The 21959-nt window shown below is 38.8% G+C and overlaps 2 protein-coding genes across 10 annotated transcripts in view; one reads left to right on the top strand and one right to left on the bottom strand.

Annotated features, from left to right (window-relative positions):
• Positions 1-1819, top strand: part of dync2i2 (dynein 2 intermediate chain 2) — a 46823-nt gene extending 45004 nt beyond the window's left edge. The window contains exons 7-8 of the mRNA XM_072565992.1: positions 529-686; positions 1379-1819. Of these exons, the coding sequence (XP_072422093.1) occupies positions 529-686; positions 1379-1617 (397 nt within the window). The 3' untranslated portion in view covers positions 1618-1819. The remainder of the gene's footprint in view (positions 1-528; positions 687-1378) is intronic.
• A 326-nt stretch (positions 1820-2145) lies between these two features.
• sptan1 (spectrin alpha, non-erythrocytic 1) overlaps positions 2146-21959 on the bottom strand; it is a 103928-nt gene continuing 84114 nt past the window's right edge. For 5 of the 9 annotated variants that reach the window (XM_072565985.1, XM_072565986.1, XM_072565983.1 and 2 more), the window contains 13 exons: positions 20469-20628; positions 18480-18556; positions 13732-13941; positions 12914-13210; positions 10873-10985; positions 9602-9619; positions 8415-8477; positions 4788-4842; positions 4080-4276; positions 3597-3650; positions 3373-3519; positions 2673-2820; positions 2146-2446 (listed from right to left, as the gene is read on the bottom strand). In XM_072565985.1, the coding sequence (XP_072422086.1) occupies positions 2321-2446; positions 2673-2820; positions 3373-3519; positions 3597-3650; positions 4080-4276; positions 4788-4842; positions 8415-8477; positions 9602-9619; positions 10873-10985; positions 12914-13210; positions 13732-13941; positions 18480-18556; positions 20469-20628 (1665 nt within the window). In that variant the 3' untranslated portion in view covers positions 2146-2320. The remainder of the gene's footprint in view (positions 2447-2672; positions 2821-3372; positions 3520-3596; positions 3651-4079; positions 4277-4787; positions 4843-8414; positions 8478-9601; positions 9620-10872; positions 10986-12913; positions 13211-13731; positions 13942-18479; positions 18557-20468; positions 20629-21959) is intronic. The other 4 variants (XM_072565988.1, XM_072565989.1, XM_072565990.1 and 1 more) reach the window with 1 other exon arrangement.

The raw sequence follows: 21959 nt of genomic DNA, 5'->3' as shown, positions 1-21959 counted from the left end.
AATTGCAGTTGTAGAACCTTGCTGTATACAAACTATTTTGGTACTTTTTTTTGTTCATTAAAAGGATATGGGTGTAGCCAGCAAGGCCAATGTTGAGTCAACCACATTATATAACTCCAGACCACTACAGGCCAGACTGGGTAATGACAGCCCTAAAGGACATTCGTGAACCACATGCACCCTTAGTCTATTAATTCCAGATTTTATTGAATTCCAATGCAACTATCTGTCATGATGGAGTTTAAACCTTACTATTCAGAACCTTAATTGGGTCTCTGAATTAATAGTCTAGTAACAATGCCACGAGACCATTGCTTTCCCCTTAATTGATATGAAAAAGTGTTTATGTAAGTACACTGACATTCAGTGATTATACTTCAAAGGTACTTAATTAGCTGTAAAGCACTGTGGGCCACTTGAGATTGTGAAAGACATGATAGCAATGCCAGTTTTCTCACCCAAATTTGAACAATGCTATTAAGTTTTAATATTATCTGCTACATAACTGGTCAATGTATGTTTTCACAGGAACCTCTTCCTCACTGCTGGCACTGATGGGCATGTACACCTTTATTCCATGTTGCAGGCTGAACCAATTCTATCTCTTCAGTTATGTCAGAGTTACCTCTTCAGCGTTAGCTGGTCCTTTGTTCGACCTCTAGTCTTTGCTGCAGCCACTGGAGAGGGTAAGCTGGAAGCAGTATTGAAGTCCTGGATTTGGATTTGTTGGATAATTTAAGGAGTTGAGCGCCAGCTTAAGAATTTGCAGTTTAGTAATCTCTTGATTAATACTAGTGTCACACAATGAGTGCATGTCTTTCTTTTACACCAAGGTCTGTTTACCCATTAGATCCTGTAGTAGCTATGTTAGGTTATTTGATCTGACAATGCTTTCATTTCAAATTCTCAGCCTTGTTTCTTTTGACCCCTGAGAATACTGCACTCTTTCATTTCTGCAATGTGACATTCACCACTCCATCATTCTTAAATGTGTCTTCAGCTGCCTTGATGGTAAATTCTGGAATTCTGTCTCCAATGAGGAGTGGTCGTTAAAATGTTGCTTGTGGAGTAACCTTTGACTAGATACGAAGCTCCCAGAATAAATAATCAGCTTTGACTCACTGGTGGGATGTTCATATAATTCAAGCCATTGCATAAAATACACAACCTTATAAGCATTCATGAAACAATTGCCATGAAACTGGGCCATTGTCAGTGGAAATTGACATTACTCCAGTTTGAAATATTGATTTCAATAAGGACTAGAATTACACTGATTTATTCTTTCCAGTTTATTCTTATCTGAAGTGGTTGATGGAAAAATGTGGAGGAATTTCTTTTTTAAAAGACTGACAATAAAACTTTTATTCCCCTACAGGAACGGTGTTGATCTTTGACCTTGGGCACAACTCTCTCTGCCCTGCAGTCTCTATTGAGCAGACTACAGAAAGGAAACCAGTTTACTGTTTGGCATTTAACCCCAAGCAACCTGAGCTGCTTGCAGCTGGAAATGCAGAAGGAAGTGTGAAAATCTGGCAGCTGAGTGCTGAACTGACGAAGGAAGGACCAAGGGAAATTTCTCTACTTGAACAGCTTGCCACTGAAGCAGCAGAGTGACCAGTGGTTGGCTAGTGAATTTCTGAAGTCTAGCTGGAGGAACTTTCTACTCTGTGTTTAGTTTGTATAAATATAGGTTATTTTAAAAATGCTTTACTATTTCACTACTTTTTCAAATTTAACACTAGAGGAATGAGAAGCATATTTGTTTATTGCATGAATTGTAAATTGAGAAATAAAAATAAATTACTTAGTCCACAAAGCTTTTCTTTTGGATGGGGAAATATCAGCATTGCAGATGAACTCTCAGCCAATTGTGGATCAAACAAATGGCTCCACAATAGTTGCTACTAAGGAATGTCATTAACAGTGAGATTAACCACAAACTACTGGTTAGCTGTACCACAAATGCAGTTAAGAAATATTGTGTACTTTTAGGGAGGAACTGCATGGACCAGGATTTCTCACTTTATCAGCATTCAAGTGTTTGCACAGTAGCACCATAATTTGTTAATCTGGTGAAAAAGCTAGGGGATAGATGAATGTAGAATGATATCAGTATGGCAATCAGCAACTATAAATCATAGACCAGTTTGAATTAGTAGTGTTTATTGAGCACACTGCAATCATAGTAATAAAAAATTCCAAGCAAACCACACAAGCAAGCCATTTTACTGAAGTCTGACCATTTATAGTTGCACAAAGATTAGACATAGACATGCAGAGCTAACATTAGCAGATAACACATTGATTTTGGTAGTATCTAGTTCACAAATAGCGATCGTGTGAATTCCACATAGTCGAAGGCTGAAGGAATCTCTCTGCCTTTGCCATCTGTGTATGGCTTCATGTGAGAGAGGCAGTAATCAGCCTGCTCCCTTGACAGATTCTAGAAACGAAACAAAATGGAATACATTATTGGTAATACCATTTAGTGTACACATCTAATCTTAAGCAGTCAGCTCCTAAAACAGTGATGTCCATAGTTGCTGAACTAAAGTCATCAAAAACATGTGAATTGCAAGATGCAGCATTTTACTCCTCAATAAGTCTCCATTCATTTGTTGTAGTAAGGAAAAGTCCATAATATAACCTTTCAACAGTTACTGCATTACCTGATAGAGTTCTTCACGTGTGACAAATGGTTTTCCTTCGGAGCTGAGGGCACGGAAAGCACTCTCAATCTCCTCACTAGACTTTACGTTTTCAGTTTCTCTGCTGATCATGAAGGCCATGTATTCCTGTAGTGACACGTATCCATCCCTGCAATCCAAGTGAAGCAAATATGTTAATACAAGAAACAAATGTTTCCCCACTTTTTCTAAAATAGAAACCCATGTATTTTTGTAGCCATTATATTTTCAGTGAGTCAAATTGAAGAGGGACATTCACCAGTTTTAGTTAGTAACATAAAATAATTCAAAGATGAATAATTAACTAAATGCTTCATATAGTCATCCCTATACACACACGTCAGGATGTGCTGCTTGTACACAAGCTTCAAAAAGAAACTTCTTTCCCAAACCCATTATTTACGAGAGCCAAGGCAGTGTGTTGACTAGCTATTCTACAGTGGGATGTATCATCAAATTAGATACATTACAGATAAACAACCAGCAGGAGACAATCCTAGCCAATATTCCATTTCAAACTAGGCACCAATGTTCTTACTATTCCAGTGACCTGAACCAAAAAACTTCACATTCTCAGCTTGAATCTGTCCTTTAAATCCTAACCATGCATACTGTCCTGGACAAACTAGCCAAACTCAGCCTCTCTTTATACAAGATCTGATTTACAACATATTGGTCTCACCTGTTGGGATCAACAGCATCCAGAATAGCCTCAAATTCAGGGTCTGGTTCTCCTTCCTCTACCATCGGCAAGTCATAACCCAAGGAGCGCAAACATGATTTGAATTCCTGATGGTTCAGACGTCCAGACTTGTCTTTATCAAAGTGCCTTGGGGGAATAAAACAAGTTATTGTACAATGGCAACCTAGTACACAAAATCCTTCATCAAATATAAACTCACTTACTTGAACATCATACTGAATTCTTTAAGGGCTTCCTCGGTTACGCCTGTTGTGTTCCTATAAAATAAACAGAAATGCATCAACAGTGTTTCACAAATAATTTTCCAAATATATAGCTGATATACAAATGGAAAATTGGGGTGGTTTGGATACAAGTATGTACCTCACAGAACCTCTACCAAAATGATAAAATTCTACAGGGATTGTAGGAATAGGAGAGCAAGGGTATATGTACTGAAGTCATTGAAGGTTAAAAAGGCACATTGAGAAAGTCTAATAAAAACCACAGTATTTTGTTCTGGTCATAGCACAGAAGGAAGCCATCTATGATTCCAACTTATAGAAATTGCAAACCAACAACAAATGAAACAAAACAAAAAAAAGAAGAGATGAGAGGGAGCAGAACCTAATGGGCGAAGGTGCAAGATATTTTGGAGCACGAATGATGTATGTTCCAATTGTGCACAGTCCAGCTACTGGTGATACCTGGCCTGTATCTGTTGCTCCAAGTTATGCTGCATTCTCATTCCAAGTTGATCCAGTTGGTCCCATTGCTGTGCCAGTCCTACAGTGCTGTGCTCTGTGTATTTGTTATCTAAGATCAAGGCTTCTTCCATAGCTGCTCCAAGATCTTCAATCTTTTTCAGCTGACTTCTCATTGCCCGAATCTCCTGATGCTTTCTCTGTGGTTGAATGGATGATGCAGTCAATTTTTAAAAAAAGTTAGCAAAGATAATTTCCATATCAAACATATTCTCCATTTTCATTCCTGAATCAATGATTCTGACAAGAATCAAACTGGCGTGTTCAGTTTTCCTAAAACATATGTTTCAGCTGCTTGACATCGAAGTGAATGCATCATCAGGTTTCACCACGATGGATTTTGATTTATTTTGAGTCATCAGTGACCATGTAAACAGTTTTCAAAGATAAATTGGTGATGAAACTACAATATAGTAGGAGCATATTTCCTGCAAATGGAATTGTCTATTTAATCCCATTTCCTGTTCCCTATCCAGATTCCTTATAATCCTCATAAAATACTTATCTAATTTAAATATTTTAAACCGCCCCGTGTGCTTTTTCTGTCTTTCCTTTAGTGATGCTCTGCAATTTTTGTCCTTATGTTAATAATTCACCAACTAAGCTTTCAATATTTATCCTCTCAAAAACTGAATAAGAATGACGAATTACCTTTGTTGCCTCAAGCTGTGATTCAAGTGTTCCCGACTCCTCCACCATGCAAGACCTGAATCAGATTGAATACAATTAAACAATAAATCAAATGGAAGAATTTGCTGTTGCTAGATTTTTTGGGCAGAGTTTGTTTTAAAAAGAAAAATTCCAGGTGAAGATTTCATGCTCACCAAAGGTGTGGACTACAATCAGGACCCAAGGCAGATTTTTCTTTAAACTAGGTAACCAAACTAATCAGACATGCCAGATTATTAAGAGAATTAAACAAACAATGGCAACAGGTTTGAGTCCCTTCCACCCTTATGAAATGAATATTTAATAGGTTTGCAACCTGTTCATTGTCTTAAAGCCAAATGCAGGTTATCTAAAATGACAGTGACCAATCATCTCAATGACAACATAATTCTAAATTTAGCATTCAGGACTCAGTCACCACAGTTGAGAATTACTAAATCAATTTGGACCCTGAATACAACTGTTCCTTTCCCCACAATCTAGGGCAGAAAAGAATATCTACTCTAATTTTAAAAAAAAGCTTCAAAATATCTTGTGCCCCTTGTCACATCTTAATGCAGTGTAGGTTGTATATGGATTGAGGTAACACTTTGATTCTGCTTTCAAACCCTCCTTTCTTGTTCCTCAGTTATGAATGTCTTATCTTAATGTTTCTGGGCATACCAAAGATTTTCAGCAATAGCCAAAAGCTAAACAGAACAACTCAGGAATCAACAACTGTAAACATATTCGAAGGGTTGTTAGATTATTAGTATATATAGGAGATTGTATGTAGGCAAGTAGAAGGAGGATGATGTTCTAAGAGTTAATCTCGTATTCATTCAATGATTACAGATAGAAATAATGCTACCAACTTAGGATGAATGGTCTTCTGAGTAAAGTTATGTTACAAAGGATTCAATATATTCTTTCATTTAGAACACTTATATAGAAACAAAATTCCTCCATTTTATCCAGTTCCTAAATTCAGCGAAAGTGAGCGAATGGCAGTTGATTACTAGAATATTGTTTTGACCAACTGCAAATTACTTAGCCTCAGAATCATAGAAGATGAAAAAAATCATATGGGAGAGAAAATAAGCTGAACATCTTTTTCTTTTAAAATAAAACGTACACAAACACTTAGTTTTTGTCAGTATTTGTGAAATCTGGAGTTGATCTCAAGTCTACAAATTTGCTTTACCAGGCTACAATTCAACCAGATTCAACAGTTATTTCTTCATTAAATTAAAATGTAAGCTAAATAAAATATTACAAGCCTAATCAGAATCAACAATTCTGTAAAAATAAATACATTGCTTTACAACTTAAAAGCAGTCTTCAACAAAATTAACAGAACATTGAGAGATTGACTTAAAATGTTTCTATGGTGTATATCCGACTTTACTGAATTTATGCGGTGTTATTTTAACAAGAGAATCCACATGCTAGGGGACTACTTTTAAAGCTCATTTATAATTATGAGGTTCACGTTTTAGGACAGTACAGGACATTGGTTAGGCCATTTTTGGAATACTGCACACAATTCTGGGTCTCCTCCCTAGCGGAAGTGTGTTTTGAAACTTTAAAGGGTTCAGGAAAGATTTACAAGGATGTTGCCAGAGTTGGAAGATTTGAGATTGGGAGAGGTTGAAGAGGCTGGGGCTGTTTTCCCTAGAGCGACTAAGGTTGAGGGAGTGACCTTATTGCGGTTTATAAAATTATGAGGGGCATGGATAGGATAAGTAGACAAAGTCTCTTCCCTGCAGTAGGGGAGTCCAGAACTAGAGGGCATAGGTGTAGGGTGAGAGAGGAGAAAGATATGAAAGAGACCTAAGGGGCAAACTTCTTCACACAGGGGTGGTACATGTATGGAATGAGCTGCCAGAGGAAGTGGAGGAGGCTAGAACAATTGCAACGTTTAAAAGACACCTGGAGGGGTATATGAACAGGAAGGGTTTGGAGGGATATGGGCCAGGTGCTGGCAAGTGGGACTAGAGTAGGTTGAGATATCTGGTCAGCATGGACGAGTTGGATCGAAGGGTCTGCTTCTGTGCTGTAGATCTCTGTGACTCTTTGACTGCAACATGTACATAGTGAACTGTTGTTTAAATGCATTAAAAATAAAGATGACATTTGCTTCTATGATTTAAAGTAGATGTTGCCTACAAAGATAGGATTTAGTCAGCAGTGCTTTCAGTATTTCTTTAAAGTAAATGTCTTAATATGATGTCTTATTTTATCATCGTCAGCTGTTAACTGGTTAAAACTGCTTTTCAAATGTTATTGCCTTTAAAAAAGGGGTTTTTAACAGTTCAGTAAAAATGTATTAGTATGTTAACAAAAGGTAGAATATGTATGCTCCCTTTGAAGTTGAAAAGGTGTGTGTATATATAAAATAGAAAAAAAAACTTTAGAGCAACTACCAGTTTCAAAACAACCAACATAGCAAGACACCACACTGCTTCAAAAATATAAATCCAATAATGCAGGCATTCAGAACCAACAGCTTTAATTGTTTTGTCTGTCCACAAGGCCTTGTCTCCCAAGTGTTCAGTTAAGGCAAAGAATCACTAATAGATCCAGAATCAACCCAGTTCCATTGGATTTGTAGGACTCATAATCCAACAAAGGCACAAGTCTGCTTACATGGGGATTACTGTTTAGACTAAAAATTTTTTAACATTTTAAAATGGTATTTTTAAATAAAGCTTTACTAAGATTAATCCAGGTCTAAAGTAACCAAGTTAGTAACTATACTAAACATCTTGAAGCTCAAACTGCATCATTCCAGGTTTCGAGCAATGATACAAATTAACCTTTACATCAAAAAAGGCACAGAATGAAACTGCAGAGTGCTGAATTAGTTTTGAATCTCAGGTGGGACTTAAGAATCTGCCCTCAGTCTCTAGCAGTGCAAAAACAATCTGGGATGAACAAACCTTGAAACAAATTAAGTCTCATGGGGCACATTTCAGGTGAGATGTCTGTTCAAATGGCACATGGAAGCTATAAGCCGTTAACAAGAAACTATTATTTTTCCCTTGATTTGGGCACAGTGAACTGCATGAGCAAGGTAACAGGTTTAATCCCTGCTCTATGGTGAATTCACCCAACCTCAACCAAGTGGTATTAGATGCTTTCCAAACCCGCCTCAGCATGGATTTAAATCTCGATTCTTAGGGAGCTACTGCTGATTGTATTGTTTATGCATTCTTGGCAAGCACAAATTAGTTCTTGAAATACAATGCGTATAGTGGCTAGGGAATGTACTGACATGGGGATAATCATGTTGATCAGTTGCAAGGTTTAGGGGTCTCCAGAAGCAGTAAATACCATCAGAAGAAAAGCAAGAAAAAGAAACTTGTACACCCACACCAAGCCTCCATGAGACACAACCCAAGTTCAATCATCCCTCATTTTAGCAAGACAGCAACTAGAACCCATTGTTACCACATGCACTTACACCTTACAAAGCACACTATGTCTTTCATATAAGTTTGTTCCTTGAATAATTTACTATGAAAGCTGTGAGTCAACGGCAGTGATGTTAGTAGTGTAGTCGAGCTCATTCAGATTTAAAGTGCATTACAAATAACACAGAAAAACCAGGAGGAAAGAAAGAAGAACCTTCCAGCCAGATCATCCCCAACTTCATACTGATACACATGAATGACGCGTCGATACGCTATACTAACAGGAAAAAGAAGAGGTGGTTGAAAAGTAAAGAATATAAAAACAAGCTCTGAACCAAAGAATGCTAAAATATAACTTTTGCTTGCTCATGCTGTAAAATCATGAGGCTTTGACTCAAAAAAACCCAGTAATATCATACAGTCTGCAGAGTCTGCACACAATCATAATACTTTAATGTTCATCTTCATTCTGTCCCAGTCTAAGTCCCATTCACTCACCACCTTATATTTATTTGGGCCAGACTTCCAACCCCCGATTCCCAAACTCCTGGTTAAAATTTGCACACAGAACATAAATTTACAAAACAGGAATGGGACTTTTCAGGGATAAGCCGTAAGGTGTCAAGTTTCAAAGGGTTGCCAAGATTGTGGAAATATTCAGGCAATATATGGCAATTTATAGACTCAACTATTTCTTTCAGCACTATCAAAAATTTCTACAATCCATCATTTACCCAGCACATTGGAAAACATGACTAATATCTTGCAACTTTTAGCCCTGAGTTCCCAAGTTCATTCTCCCCAAAGGAAATGCTGAAAATAACAAGCAGCAATCATAGAGAAAGAAACAGAATTAACATTTCAGACTGATGATCAATCCTGATGAAAGGCCATCAACCAGAAATACTAACAGTTTTTCTCCACAGGTGCTGTCTGCTAGTGATTCCAGCACTATTTAAACTTTTATTCCACATTTCCAGTGTACACAGTATGCAGCTTTTTTTAAAAAAAAAATCAATATTCATATACATGCTCATTAACAATTACAGAATTTAATTCATGATTCTCAAGAGGAAATTAGTATTTTCATCTTCCAATGTCACTTAAAATAAATTTATTTGTAATAACCATTTGAGGAGTTTATTAAAAAGACTGCTGAAAGTCTCTTATGTTTGGAAGAACAGTCAAGAGGAACAGATTATTTTTACTGATTGAAATTGACATTTATACTTGTGTACGGCTTGTGGAGTAGTGAAGCTTGATTTTCAGTACACGCCTGCCAGTCATAACACCCACCACCCATCAAACCATAATTCAAGAGAGAGTGAACAAATAAAAGACTGCAGCAAGATAGAGGCAGATGAGATCACAGCAAAGTACAAAACAAAAGGCAATATTAACCCATCCAGTAGGTATGTCCTGTTGAGAGCATCCAAGCATCAGGCAGGAGAGGAGAAGAAATTCCAAATGGCGCAAAGAGAGAAGAGAACAACAAAATTCGTTAATCAGCATCAAACTAAGTCCATCAAAATGCAACATACATCAGTAACCATCACTTCAAAGACATGTCAGTTACATTACTGAGCAAAAACATTTAATAAAAAAAGTTACTAGCATTTTAGAAGCTAGAAAGACTTTTTTCCATGCAAAAAGACTATTTGAAATCAGAATACATTATTACCACAAGTGAAGCAGAGTCAACCACAACATTTAAGCAGGAATGAAAGAAATGACAAGGCGGCTCAGGGTAAGAGCAGTGAGATAAGAGTACACAGTTCCATGTGGAGCTAGCACAGACACTGGTACTTCACAGGGACAAAGCACCACAGCATCTCATTCCAAATGAACGTTTTACTTCACCATGACCAAAATAAATCCCATAATTATCTTTAAAACATGAATATTTAAGAACAAAAACTTTATAAAGTGCCAGGGTAAAACAAATTTGCTGTTTCATCCCTGACGGAGAATGAGCCAAAAAGACTCACCCAAGGCAACGATGAGTTCCTACATCCGGCTTTGTCAAGTAAAAAAAGGATAAGAGGGAATTCCAGCCAGTACCTCGTTGTTTTAAAAGTGCATCAGTGCTGCTAGCAGTCAAGGTCTGGATCATACTCCATTCTTGCGCCAAGTTGTCAAGATGCTTATCAGCAGTCACTGGCCTGTCTTAATTTGTGAACTTAACAGAATGACTGGTGATTCCATACATAGGAACAGAAGGTGGCCATTCAACCAAATAATCTATCCCCGTCATTCAATTAATTAATGGCTGTTCTGTATCATAATTTCATCTGTTCATCTTGGTTTTTACAACCTGTACAATGGTCACCAAGAAGAATCTATTGGCCAGTTTTGAAATTTGTAATTGACATCCAGCCTCAGCAGCATTTTGGGGAGAGAGGGAATTTCGGATTTCCATCACCCTTCTGAAGTATTTCTTGATATTGTTCCTGAATAGCTAAACTCTAATTGTAATGTTCTGATAGCCCCTTGCTCTCAGCAGAGGAATAGTTTCTGATATGTGAGATAATACAAGTCTAATCTTTGTAATCTATCCACAGAGTTTAGTCCTTTTAACCCCAGGAGCCTAGCTTGATGTCCTAAACATAATATATGCTCAAAATGTAATCACCACTCTGAATTCTGTGCGCTATGCTTTAGGGACACTTCACCTGGTTTCTTGTAGCCACTGATGAAAAGCATTTGCATGTTGTGCAAATTCCTGACGTAATTTATCATTCTCTTCCTGGCGTCTCTGTTCCTTCTGCAATTCCAGTTCTCGTTCCTGTCAAGTAATGGATTAAGCACTTTAGTGCTACATCAGAGAGCAACTCAACATAATGCAAGAATTTACCATTTGTCAAAATCCTAACTAAAACAAAGCTGAGAAAAGACCATTCTACAACATCCCCCATCTCAAATGACAGACCAGTTTTAAGATAGTTCACACACCATACTGCACAAACAAAAAGGGCATTGAATAAACTGCTGTGGTGCAGACTGGTGAATCCAATCAGCATTGCAAAATGAGAAGGAGCAGGTTGATTGAAGTGCTATAAAAAGGTTCAGAAGAGACTGTTGACATTGCATCTGAACTACTGAAAGTTATAGATGCTGGACAGAATCAGAGTTGTACAGCACGGAAACAGGCCCTTCAGTCCAACTCATCAATGATGACCAGATATCCTAAATCAATCTCATCCCATTTGCCAGCATTTGGCCTAGATCTCTCTAAACCTTTCCTATTCATGTCCATCCAGAGGCCTTATAGGCGTTATAATTGTACCAGTCTCCACCACTTCCTCTGGCAGCTCATTCCATACACAGACCACCCTCTGCATGAAAAAGTTGCCCCTTAGGTCCCATTTAAATCTTTACCCTCTCACCTTAAACTTTTGCCCCCTAGTTTTGGACTTCCCTTCCCTGGGACAAAGACCTTGTCTATTCACCCTATCCATTTCACTCCTGATTCTATAAACTTCTGTAAAAGGTCACCCCTCAGCCTCCGACATTCGGGGAAAATAGCCCCAGCCTATTCAGTCTCTCACTAAAACTCAAATCATCCAGCCCCAGTACATTTTTGGAAATCTTTTCTGAACTCTTTCAAGTTTCTCAACACCTTTTCTATAGCAGAGAGACCAGAACTGAACGCACTGTAGTCTAACCAATTTCTTGGGCAGACACAACAACATGACATCCTAACTCAATGCACTGACCAACAAAGGCAAGTATACCAATGCCTTATTCACTACTGTCTACCTGCAACTCCATTTTCAAGGAGCTGTGAACCTGTACCGATTGTTTGAAAAACATTTCAAACAAAGGTTCTGCACAGTAACTTCAATTCAACCATCAGAACTGTTGACCCTGTATTGCATTATTAACATCCTGAACGTATATGGATGTTTGAATGGATTTACTATAGTAAATTTTACTGTAAAATTCTTTGACTTTCTGAAAAGATAATGGGAATTTTAAATGTCTGGAAGCCCACTTTTCAATGGATAGCCCAATATGTGCTAATCTGTGGAACGATAGTGATGTATAGTTCTATATTTGTGCCTACCATCGCCTATACAAGCACGTGTCTACCAAGGAGGAAGAATGCCTCATCTGGGACTCTGCAACCACACAGCATCAGTGTTGATTTCACCAGTTTCCAGTCCTCCTCCCCCCCTCATTCCAGATCCAACCCTCCAAATCAGCACCGCCCTCTTGAACTGGCCCACCTGTCCGCTCCACTCTATCATCATCACCCTCCACCTGCATCTATCTCTCACCTTCCAAGCTACCTTCCACCAGCTGCATCCGCCCCTCCTATTTATCTGTCAGCCCCCTTCCCTACCCCATATTCCTGACTAAGGGCTCTTGCCCGAAACGTCAACTCTCCTGCTCCTCGGATGCTGCTTGACCTGCTGTGCTTTGCCAGTGCCACACTTTTCAACCTATCATCATGCCACCAGTTTGAGGGAGTGAAACTCAGTCTTGAAACTATCCCACAGGGAGGTATGTGTCAAGTCAGCAATCTCCCAAGCTTCAGCTGCAGACTTTATAGCAGTCGATTGCCACAGAATGTTATTAGCAGAAAGATAAAAGGAAGTCATCTTAGCTGGGAAAAGTGGAGAGTTTCATGTTAGGGAGCAAGTGAGGGGAAATTAGTGACTTATTGTATAATCCACTCACTTGTTTATATGCTAAAAGAACAAGTCTCACCTTGATGATTTTCTGTAAGTTCCCCCAAGTCTCCTCTAGAGCTTCCATAGTAAACCAGGTGTAGGGGTTAGAGATCATCCGATAGCTCTTGATCTGGTGATCAAGCTCAGCCAGCTGATTAAAGTCAGTCTGAGCCGAGCTCAAGGATGAGCGGAAAGCCTCGTGAGCCTCGCGCAGAGCCCTGATCTCCTCCAGAGAGTTGCAACGCACAGGATCTGTAAGGTCTTCCTCTGCATTCTCAAACCAACTGTTAAATGCTGAGGCTTTCTTTGCAAAGGTCAAGAAGAGATCTTCAAGCTGTGGGAAAGAATGAACTAGAGTTCAATAATAGCAGTAAATAAATCATGGGACATGGGCACACAGGCAAGGAAAGCATTTATTGCTTATGAAGAGGTGATGATGAGCCACCTCTGTGAATTGTTGCAGTATGTATGTGAAAGCACATAACCCTGTTAGATAAGAGATGCCAGAATTTTAACCCAGTGGCAATAAAGGAATGGTAAAACATCTCCAAGTCTGGATAATGTGTGGCTTGGAGGGGAACTTGCAAGTGGCTGAGTTCCTACTTGCCTACTGCTTATGGATTTGGGAGGAGCTACCAAACAAAGTTTGGCCTGTTGCTCCACTGACCTGTGAATAAATGGTCCACAGTGCAGACACACTGCCGGGGAGGACGGAGTAAATGTTTGAGGTTTCTTCCATAGTATATATACATACAAACAAACACCTACAATCTGCTTTCGTTGCAAAATAGAATAAACTACAGAAAAATAGATCAGCTGCTTAATAAGCAGTAATTTAATTTTAGATTGGCTTACTTTTCTGAAATGCTCCTGTGCTTCAAGCAATTTCTTCTTCCTTTCACCAGAATTGGTCAAAAGCTGATTCCACCTTTTCATCAACGAAGCATGACGAGCTTCAATAGCTTTAGACTGAATGTGTTTTGCTGCCAGTAACTGATCTTTTAATGCTGTAATATTAGTGATCCCCTCCTGTTGGAAAGCCTGCAGTCCGGCATCAAACGTTTCCTGTTAAGACAAAACAAAAAGGTTTGATTTCTACCGTGTGAATTAGTTGAAGGCAGGACCTGTGGATACAGTGCTGCCAAAAGCTATGGGAGAAGCACATCAACCCATGCATTCTGAGTCTTGTCGTCATCTCAATAGGAACCGATACAGTTTTGCATTTAGTTTTTTTTAAGAACCAAAAGCCCTCGTATTTCCTAAACAAGTGATGCCACAAGAAAGATCTTTACTACGCAAAGATCAAAATAACATAAATACTAATAAACTCAATCTTAAATAATTAGTTATGTTAGAGATATTGAAAGTACACTGAAATTGGTTACTTCAAATTTAAACTGAACTCCTTGTATGACATTTCTTTCTATACCAATTAGACTTGTACCCTCAATAAACTCAAGTCAGATGCTTAACAAAAAGTGGAAGATTAATCACTGTTCAGAGTACTGTTTCATTTGAAAAAAATTCGTTTACAGGCTCAGATTTCTAGGGCATTCTATTTACTCTCGGAAAAGTTGTCTCTTCAAGTTCTCTCCAATTGTCCAAGTTACAGAATTCCCATTCAATACAGACATCGGAGGTCTTCACTGCAGCCATCTTGAATTAGAGATTTCTTGGTTCTAATATTCCTTGACTATGGAATCTTCCATCTAAGACTTGTGCTCTCACTCCTTCCTCAATTTGACTATTAAAGTCCAATTCACTGTTCTAGAATTTTAATCTTTTTAAAGTCAACACTAAATTTTAACTGAATTTTATTTAAGAGATATTTTTCTGTAGTCAGCTTGTTCCAAAGCTATAAAGTCAAATAAATTAAAATCTTGCTTGAATATTAACTCCATCCACAATTTAATCAGCCAAAATTAACTTCTTGTTCTTTACCTAATCTAGCAGACTTGGTTAAATGATCGAGTAAACCCTTGCTTACCATAGAACTAGTTCAGAGAACTAGTTCTTTAAGGGACCACCCCAAAAGCAGAAATATCATAATGGAGAATGAGAAATAATTAAACTGATACATGTTGCTGAGTGGCACTAATGACCTGGAGGCAGACGGTACAGGGTTAAAGATAAAAGGAACTAATTTAAAATGAGGCTTTTCCTAAGCTGCTCTCTCTCTCTCTCACACACTCATGGCCAATCAGACTGGTAGCAAGTTTGTTACATGTGACAGATTAAGTAGAGAAATTATTCCCACTGGTGACAGAAACGAATACCTGGAGGCACAGATGTAAAGATAACTGACAAAAACAGCAATGTCAATATGAAGAAAAACATTTTCACACAGCGAGTGATTAGAATCTGAAATTCACATTGCCGCAGTATTGTAGATGCACATTTCATTGGAGGCAGTCAAGAGGAAATTGGTCTACTACCTGAAAAGGAAGATTACACAAGAATATGGGGAGGTGGAGGGAGTGGCACTAAATGAATTGCTCCTTCAGAGCTAGCATTGAGATGGCAAGTGGAATGGCTTCCCCCTGATGTAACCAGTACTTTAAGATTCTAAAGTACTCTTGTTAGAGAATGCTTGGAAAGTTTGAAAACAAAACACGGGAAAGAGAACCTTAAATAGGACAATGATGTCAGCCACAGCTCAGTAGGTAGCATAATCTTCTGAATAAGAGGTTGTGAATTCATGTTTAACAAAATCCAGGCTAACAATACAGTCCAGGGTTGAGGGATGACTGTACTGTTGGGGTCGCCATCTTTCAGAGAAATTAAACCAAAGACATCTTGTGCCCACTCAGGTGTACAAATGGATCCCCTGTCTCTACTGGGAGAAGAACAGAGACACTCCCTCACAAATTCTTTCCAAGTAACATCACCAAGACGATGCTTTGGTTGTTTATTTTATGCTGTATGTCTTATTGTGTAAAATGTGGATGCTAAAAGTGCAATGTTTCCTCAGTTACAACTGGAATAAATTTCACTGGTGCTGCACTGGTTGTGAATCACCTCAGGAAGATCAGAGGCTTTGAAACATGTTTCTGCATGCTAGTATTTTTAAAGAGCAAAATCATACATAATAGACAGCTGCTTGCCTAAATTTTCTTCTATATATCGTATCATACTTGCATCCATTGGGGATTCTATGATTACTCGCTGAAGCACGGTCTAATGCACGAAGACACCCAGATTCCTCTCCATCTCAATTGCACAATTTCTCACCATTTGGATAATAAGCTTTACTTTTAATCTTCTTAACCAAAAACAGACAATTTCATATTCCTTGCCCCTTGATATTCCACCACCCAGATCTTTGCCCACTTATTTAATCTATCTATATCTTTCATAGTTTCATGTCCTCTTCAGAGCTTAACACCTACTCATCTTTGTGTCACTGACAAATTTGGCAATCATACTTTCCTTCCCTTCATCCAAGTCAAAGTCATTTATACAAACTATGAACAGGTATACAGAGGAACATCAATTATCCAGCATTCGATTAACCGAATTTAGGATTACCCGAACAAGATCAAAGTCTCGATGCAGGACTAACAATGTTATCCAGCATCAATTATGTGGCATTCAATTACAGTCATACAGATGTACAGTACAGAAATAGACCCTTCAGTCCAACTTGTCCACGCCAACCCGAATGAGATACTCCCCACCAGTGTCCTTCAGATAATCAAGGTTCCTCTGTACTACTTGTCACTTCTTTTAACAGCCTAGGATAAAATCCATCAAGACCCAAGCACTTGGCAGTTTACAGCTCGAACAATCTACTCCGTACTACTGCTCTAATGATTATGATTTTCCCAGTTCTTCACATCCTTCCATTTCCTGATTTAGTCAATGCTTCGGAGATTCTTCTTGTATCCTCTGCAATGAAAACGGATGCAAAATACCTGTTCAAAATGATCTGCCACCTCTATTTTCCATTATTAATTCTCTCGACTTACTTTCTATAGGAACAACCTTAACTTTGCTAACTTTTTGTTTTTAAAAATATTTACAGAAATTCATACTATGTGCTTTTATAATTATGGGTATCTTCTCAGATACTGCAATTTTTACTTCTTTTAATAATAGAGTCATAGACTCAGAGTGCTGTACAGCATGGAAACAGACCCTTCAGTCCAACCCGACCACGCCAACCAGATATCCCATCCCAATCTAGTCCCACCTGACAGCACCCGCCCATATCTCTCCAAACCCTTCCTATTCATATACCCATCCAAATGCCTCTTAAAATGTTGCAATTGTACCAGCCTCCACCACATCATCTGGCAGCACATTCCATACACGTACCACGCTCTGCTTGAAAACGTTGCCCCTTAGGTCTCTTTTATATCTTTCCCCTCTCACCCTAAACCTATGCCCTCTAGTTCTGGACTCCCTGACCCCAGGGAAAAGACTTTGCCTATTTATCCTATCCATGCCCCTCAATTTTGTAAACTTCTATAAGATCATCCCTCAGCTTCCGACGCTCCAGGGAAAACAGCCCCAGCCTGTTCAGCCTCTCCCTGTAGCTCAGATCCTCCAACCCTGGCAACATCCTTGTAAATCTTTTCTGAACCCTTTCAAGTTTCACAACATCTTTCTGAAAGGAAGGAGTCCAGAATTGTTTGGTGATTTCTTATTCTTTGGATTGCATCTATCCTGTGCATTCTGAAATAAATCCTGGAATGTCTGCCACTACATCTTACTGACCTCTTATTTAACCTAATTTCCATTACATACTAGATAAATTCTGCTTTCATGCCCTTATTTAAAGTCTCGGACCCACTCCGCGCACTCTCAAACTGAATGTAAAATTCAATCATATTATGTTGGCTGCTATCTAAAGAACCTTCATCACGAGGAAATGAATTAATGCGATCACACTGTGCAATACCAGATCTAGTGTAGCCTGTTCTCTGGTTGACTCCAGACATGCTGTTCCGAAGAAACTATTTGATGAAATCCTTTCTAAGCTATGTTTATCAAACTGATTTCCACAGCTACTATGTAGATTAAAATGTCCCATGATCTTGTTTTTCTGACAAGATCCACTTCCAGCCTAATTTGTTACTTTACCCTTGAATTCATCCATTCCTGTCATAGTCTGTTTCTCATTTCACCCGTCTCTTTTGCTTTATCTCTACTCTTTGTTTTATCACATCTTCCCAAATATGATCCCTTGTCCCCACTATTTCATTCAAGCCCTGTCTAATTCAGTTTACGAGAAAACCAGCGTAGTTTAACTGGAGACTGTCCCAATGGTACAGATCCCATTTTCCCTAGTGATGCTGCCACAGGTCTACAAACTGGAACCCACTTCTACCACACTAGTCTTCAGGGCATATAGTCATTATCTCCCTAAATTAATGCACCCTATGTCAATTTGCACATGGTTCAGGTGATCTTATTGAAACAGAAGATCCTAAAAGGACACTGAAAGGATGTCCCCTCTTGTAGGAAATGCTAGTGCCACAGGACAGAGTGTTTTAAGGACTGAGGTGTCCATTTTAAGACAGACATAAGGAGAATGTTTGTTCGATCAAGTTGTCTGTTCCATCTTAATGGAAATAACTTCAGCATAAGAAACCAGTTACCTGCTTTGTGAGCAATGTTTGTACTGAAGAGAGATCACGGCCATAATCATCTGTCTTCAGACTGTTCTCTTTCTCACCTGAAAGGACAGAGAAACGTAAAGTTCAAGTTTGAAGACCTGTAATCCATTTCCAATCATCCAGCACTCAGTATTCCAAGTTTTTGTCACCTCAACATTGGTGGTCATACCGTTGGCTGACTTGGTTCTAAACTCAAAAGTTCTCTCCTCAAGATTTCTAACCTTTAAGAAATCCTTTAAAAAATGGACCTGTCCAGTGAACCACACTGGTCAACCAAATTACAGGTTCATTTCTTAGAGTATGAAGAAGGACTACATGTCAGCCTGGGCAACAGAAAGTATCCATTCCTTGACCACCATCACAATGTTGGAATTCTAAATGTAGCACAAATATAGGAATGAACAAAATGCTCCTGTAGCTTTCATCTTTCCAGACTTCAATACATGAGAAATGATGACTTGGGTATCTTAGGATAGGATTCTGAAGGAAATTATTTCTAGAAAAAAGGGCCCGGCACCAGCAAAAGAAAACAAGAGGAATAGATTTCTGCATGGATTTCCTCTGGGTGTTTTGATTTCCACCCACAGTGCAAAGATGTGCAATTAGGTGGATTGGCTATGTTAAATTGCTCTGTCATGCCCAGGACATGCAGGCCAGGTGAATTAGTCATGGTAAATGTGAGGTTAATGGGGAATGTGTCTGGGTGGGTTGCTGTTTGGGGGGTTGGTGCTGACTTAATGGGCTGAAAATGACCTCTTACTGCCCTGTAGGCATTCTAAGATTATATTACTATAAGTAAACTAAAACTACCTTTTAATAAATGGTACATGCAATTATATTTATACATTCAAGTTCATACTGGATAACCTTATCCTGATTTCAAATGTGTTCTGGACCCCGATATTAAATTAAAGCTTCAGATTGTGTGCAAATTAGTGGTGGAAGTAGACGTTTGATCAGTGACTTCAGGTTGCAACGGGGAAATGAGCTTACTGAGGCAGAACAAAAGTGCAACAGTCTCTTTGGATTGTCTGAGTAACTACCATAAGCCTTTCAATTAGTCACTAAAATCACAAATGCCAATTGTTATTTTATCAACTCTTGCAAATAAAAGATCAGCATCACAAATGTCAAAGACTAAGTGTTTATTTTAATTGCTGGGCAAATAGTGAGCGTGCGTATCTAATTCACCACACACATGTTTCTGATGTTAGTAGCTGGGTGCAAAGTCTATCCAGAGATTAGATGCTTTCTCAGAAGAGCAAAGGACAAGGATTACAGGTATACCTTTTCATGTTGGTGTGGTCCAGTTAGTGGAACAATCACTTCAGAGTCAAAATTATGGGTTGAAGACCCACATCAGGCCCTTGGCTTCTCCCACCTTTCAATAAGCTCATGGTTTGTACCCATTTACACATCTTGGTTCTATAATTCTCGACATCTTTGCGAACCACAAATTACAACCATTTTAAGTTAATATTAAAAAATTGTTCTCAGTGTTGAAAAATGGTAAGGAGTTGGATAAAAAAAAGTTAGCTGATCACTTGTCCCTTGTTTCATATAAAATTGACCATCACATTTGCCTACGTAACAACATTATTGGCTGGAAAGCAATTTTGGATGACCCTAGGATGTCAAAAGAACTATACAGATGCAAGTTTATCTTCTTGAAATTAAATACATTTATATAGGATTAGAGAATATTTAGTGCCTCTAATTGTAATTTCATAGTACAAATAACACAACTTGTATTTATATAAAACATCTTTAACAGTTTAAAAACATCCACAAACAAAACTGAACCGTTCAAAATGAACATGAATGGTTAAATATTGTCTGATTCAGTACAGTTTCCAGAAATTTACTGATAAAGTTATACCTATTGTTTCCCACGGCTTTTGGTTGAATTGACCAAATAGCTCAACCAAAATAGTTGACTTTAGGTGGTCTAATTCAGTAACACAAACTTACCAATCCACGACTCAACTACATCAGCCTTCCAGTTAAACTGCAAGAATGCAGAGTTCTCATCCAACTTTGCCTTCCTCTGTGCAGCCGCCTTCTCCAACTCTGTCACTTTCGCTTGCAATCCCTTCATCTTTGCAGCAATATTTTCTACATAGTGATTGTCCTGTAAGTGACATCAAATAGTTTTATGGTTTTGCAGTACATAATTTTATAGCTTGTAAACCTGGTTAACAACTGAGCAGTTTCAGAAGTGGTGACAATTTTCTAACATGTTAGCAAAAATTCTCTAATTAATGATTTGTTAACATTTATTGAAAAAGAGAAGGGAAGCATCTGGAACCAAGATCACAGTTTGTAAAGCACCCAGATCAATCGTGGATTGAGGGGCATATAATGCAACAATGGGGGTGGGGGGAGATTGGAAAATGAAGGAAAGAATATTTGCACTGAAAGTAATTATTAAATGGTTCAGTTAATCCTAGGTTTATTCTCTGACTACAATAAGCCTCTGTGCATTTAAAGTACTATGGACAATGTGCACTGGATTCCCAACTGTTATTCCACTGATGGAAGTACATCCGTGCAGTGCAAAGACACAATCCAGATTCACTGTCTCTATTACGGTCACCTGCCAAACACACCCAGTCAAGGCTCCTAATAAATGAGCTTTGTAGTGGAGTGAGGGTGACTGGCACCCACTTAAAAGTTTATAACATTTTCTTCCTGCCAGGTTCCTCCTCTCTCTCTGCTGCCAACAGCTTGCTGATATATAATTCCATAGTCTTCTGTGACTATCCCTATTTCAAACAGGTATGCTGTTTTGGAAAATCTAGGGGGTGATGGATTCTCAGGTGAACGTGGCACGAACAGCCAAGTTTCTGGCATTGAGACAGGCTCTAATGCAATGAGGGGGTACATCGGGTTCCAAGAGATCAATTGTGTTAGGGGATTCTCTAGTCTGAGGCACAGACAGACGTTTCTGTGGCCAGCAGCAAAAAAGCAGAATGGTGTGTTGCTTCCCTGCTGCCAGGATCAAGGATGTCTCAGAGGGTGCAGAATGTTCTCACGGGGGAGAGGGGTCAGCAAGAGGTCATTGTCCACATTGGAACCAACGATATAGGAAGGGAAAAGGTTGAGATTCTGAAGGGAGATTACAGAGAGTTAGGCAGAAATTTGAAAAGGAGGTCCTCAAGAGTAGTAATATCTGGATTACTCCCAGTGCTACGAGCTAGTGAGGGCAGGAATAGGAGGATAGAGCAGATGAATGCATGGCTGAGGAGCTGGTGTATGGGAGAAGGATTCACATTTTTGGATCATTGGAATCTCTTTTGGGGTAGAAGTGACCTGTACAAGAAGGACGGATTGCACCTAAATTGGAAGGGGACTAATATACTGGCCTGGCAGGGAAATTAGCTAGAGCTGCTCAGGAAGATTTAAACTAGTAAGGGGGGGGGGGGGGGGGGGAGAGAACCCAGGGAGATAGTGAGGAAAGAG

Source organism: Chiloscyllium punctatum, chromosome 49 (assembly GCF_047496795.1).
Source record: "Chiloscyllium punctatum isolate Juve2018m chromosome 49, sChiPun1.3, whole genome shotgun sequence".
NCBI lineage: Eukaryota > Metazoa > Chordata > Chondrichthyes > Orectolobiformes > Hemiscylliidae > Chiloscyllium > Chiloscyllium punctatum.
This window is presented reverse-complemented; position numbering and strand designations above follow the sequence as displayed.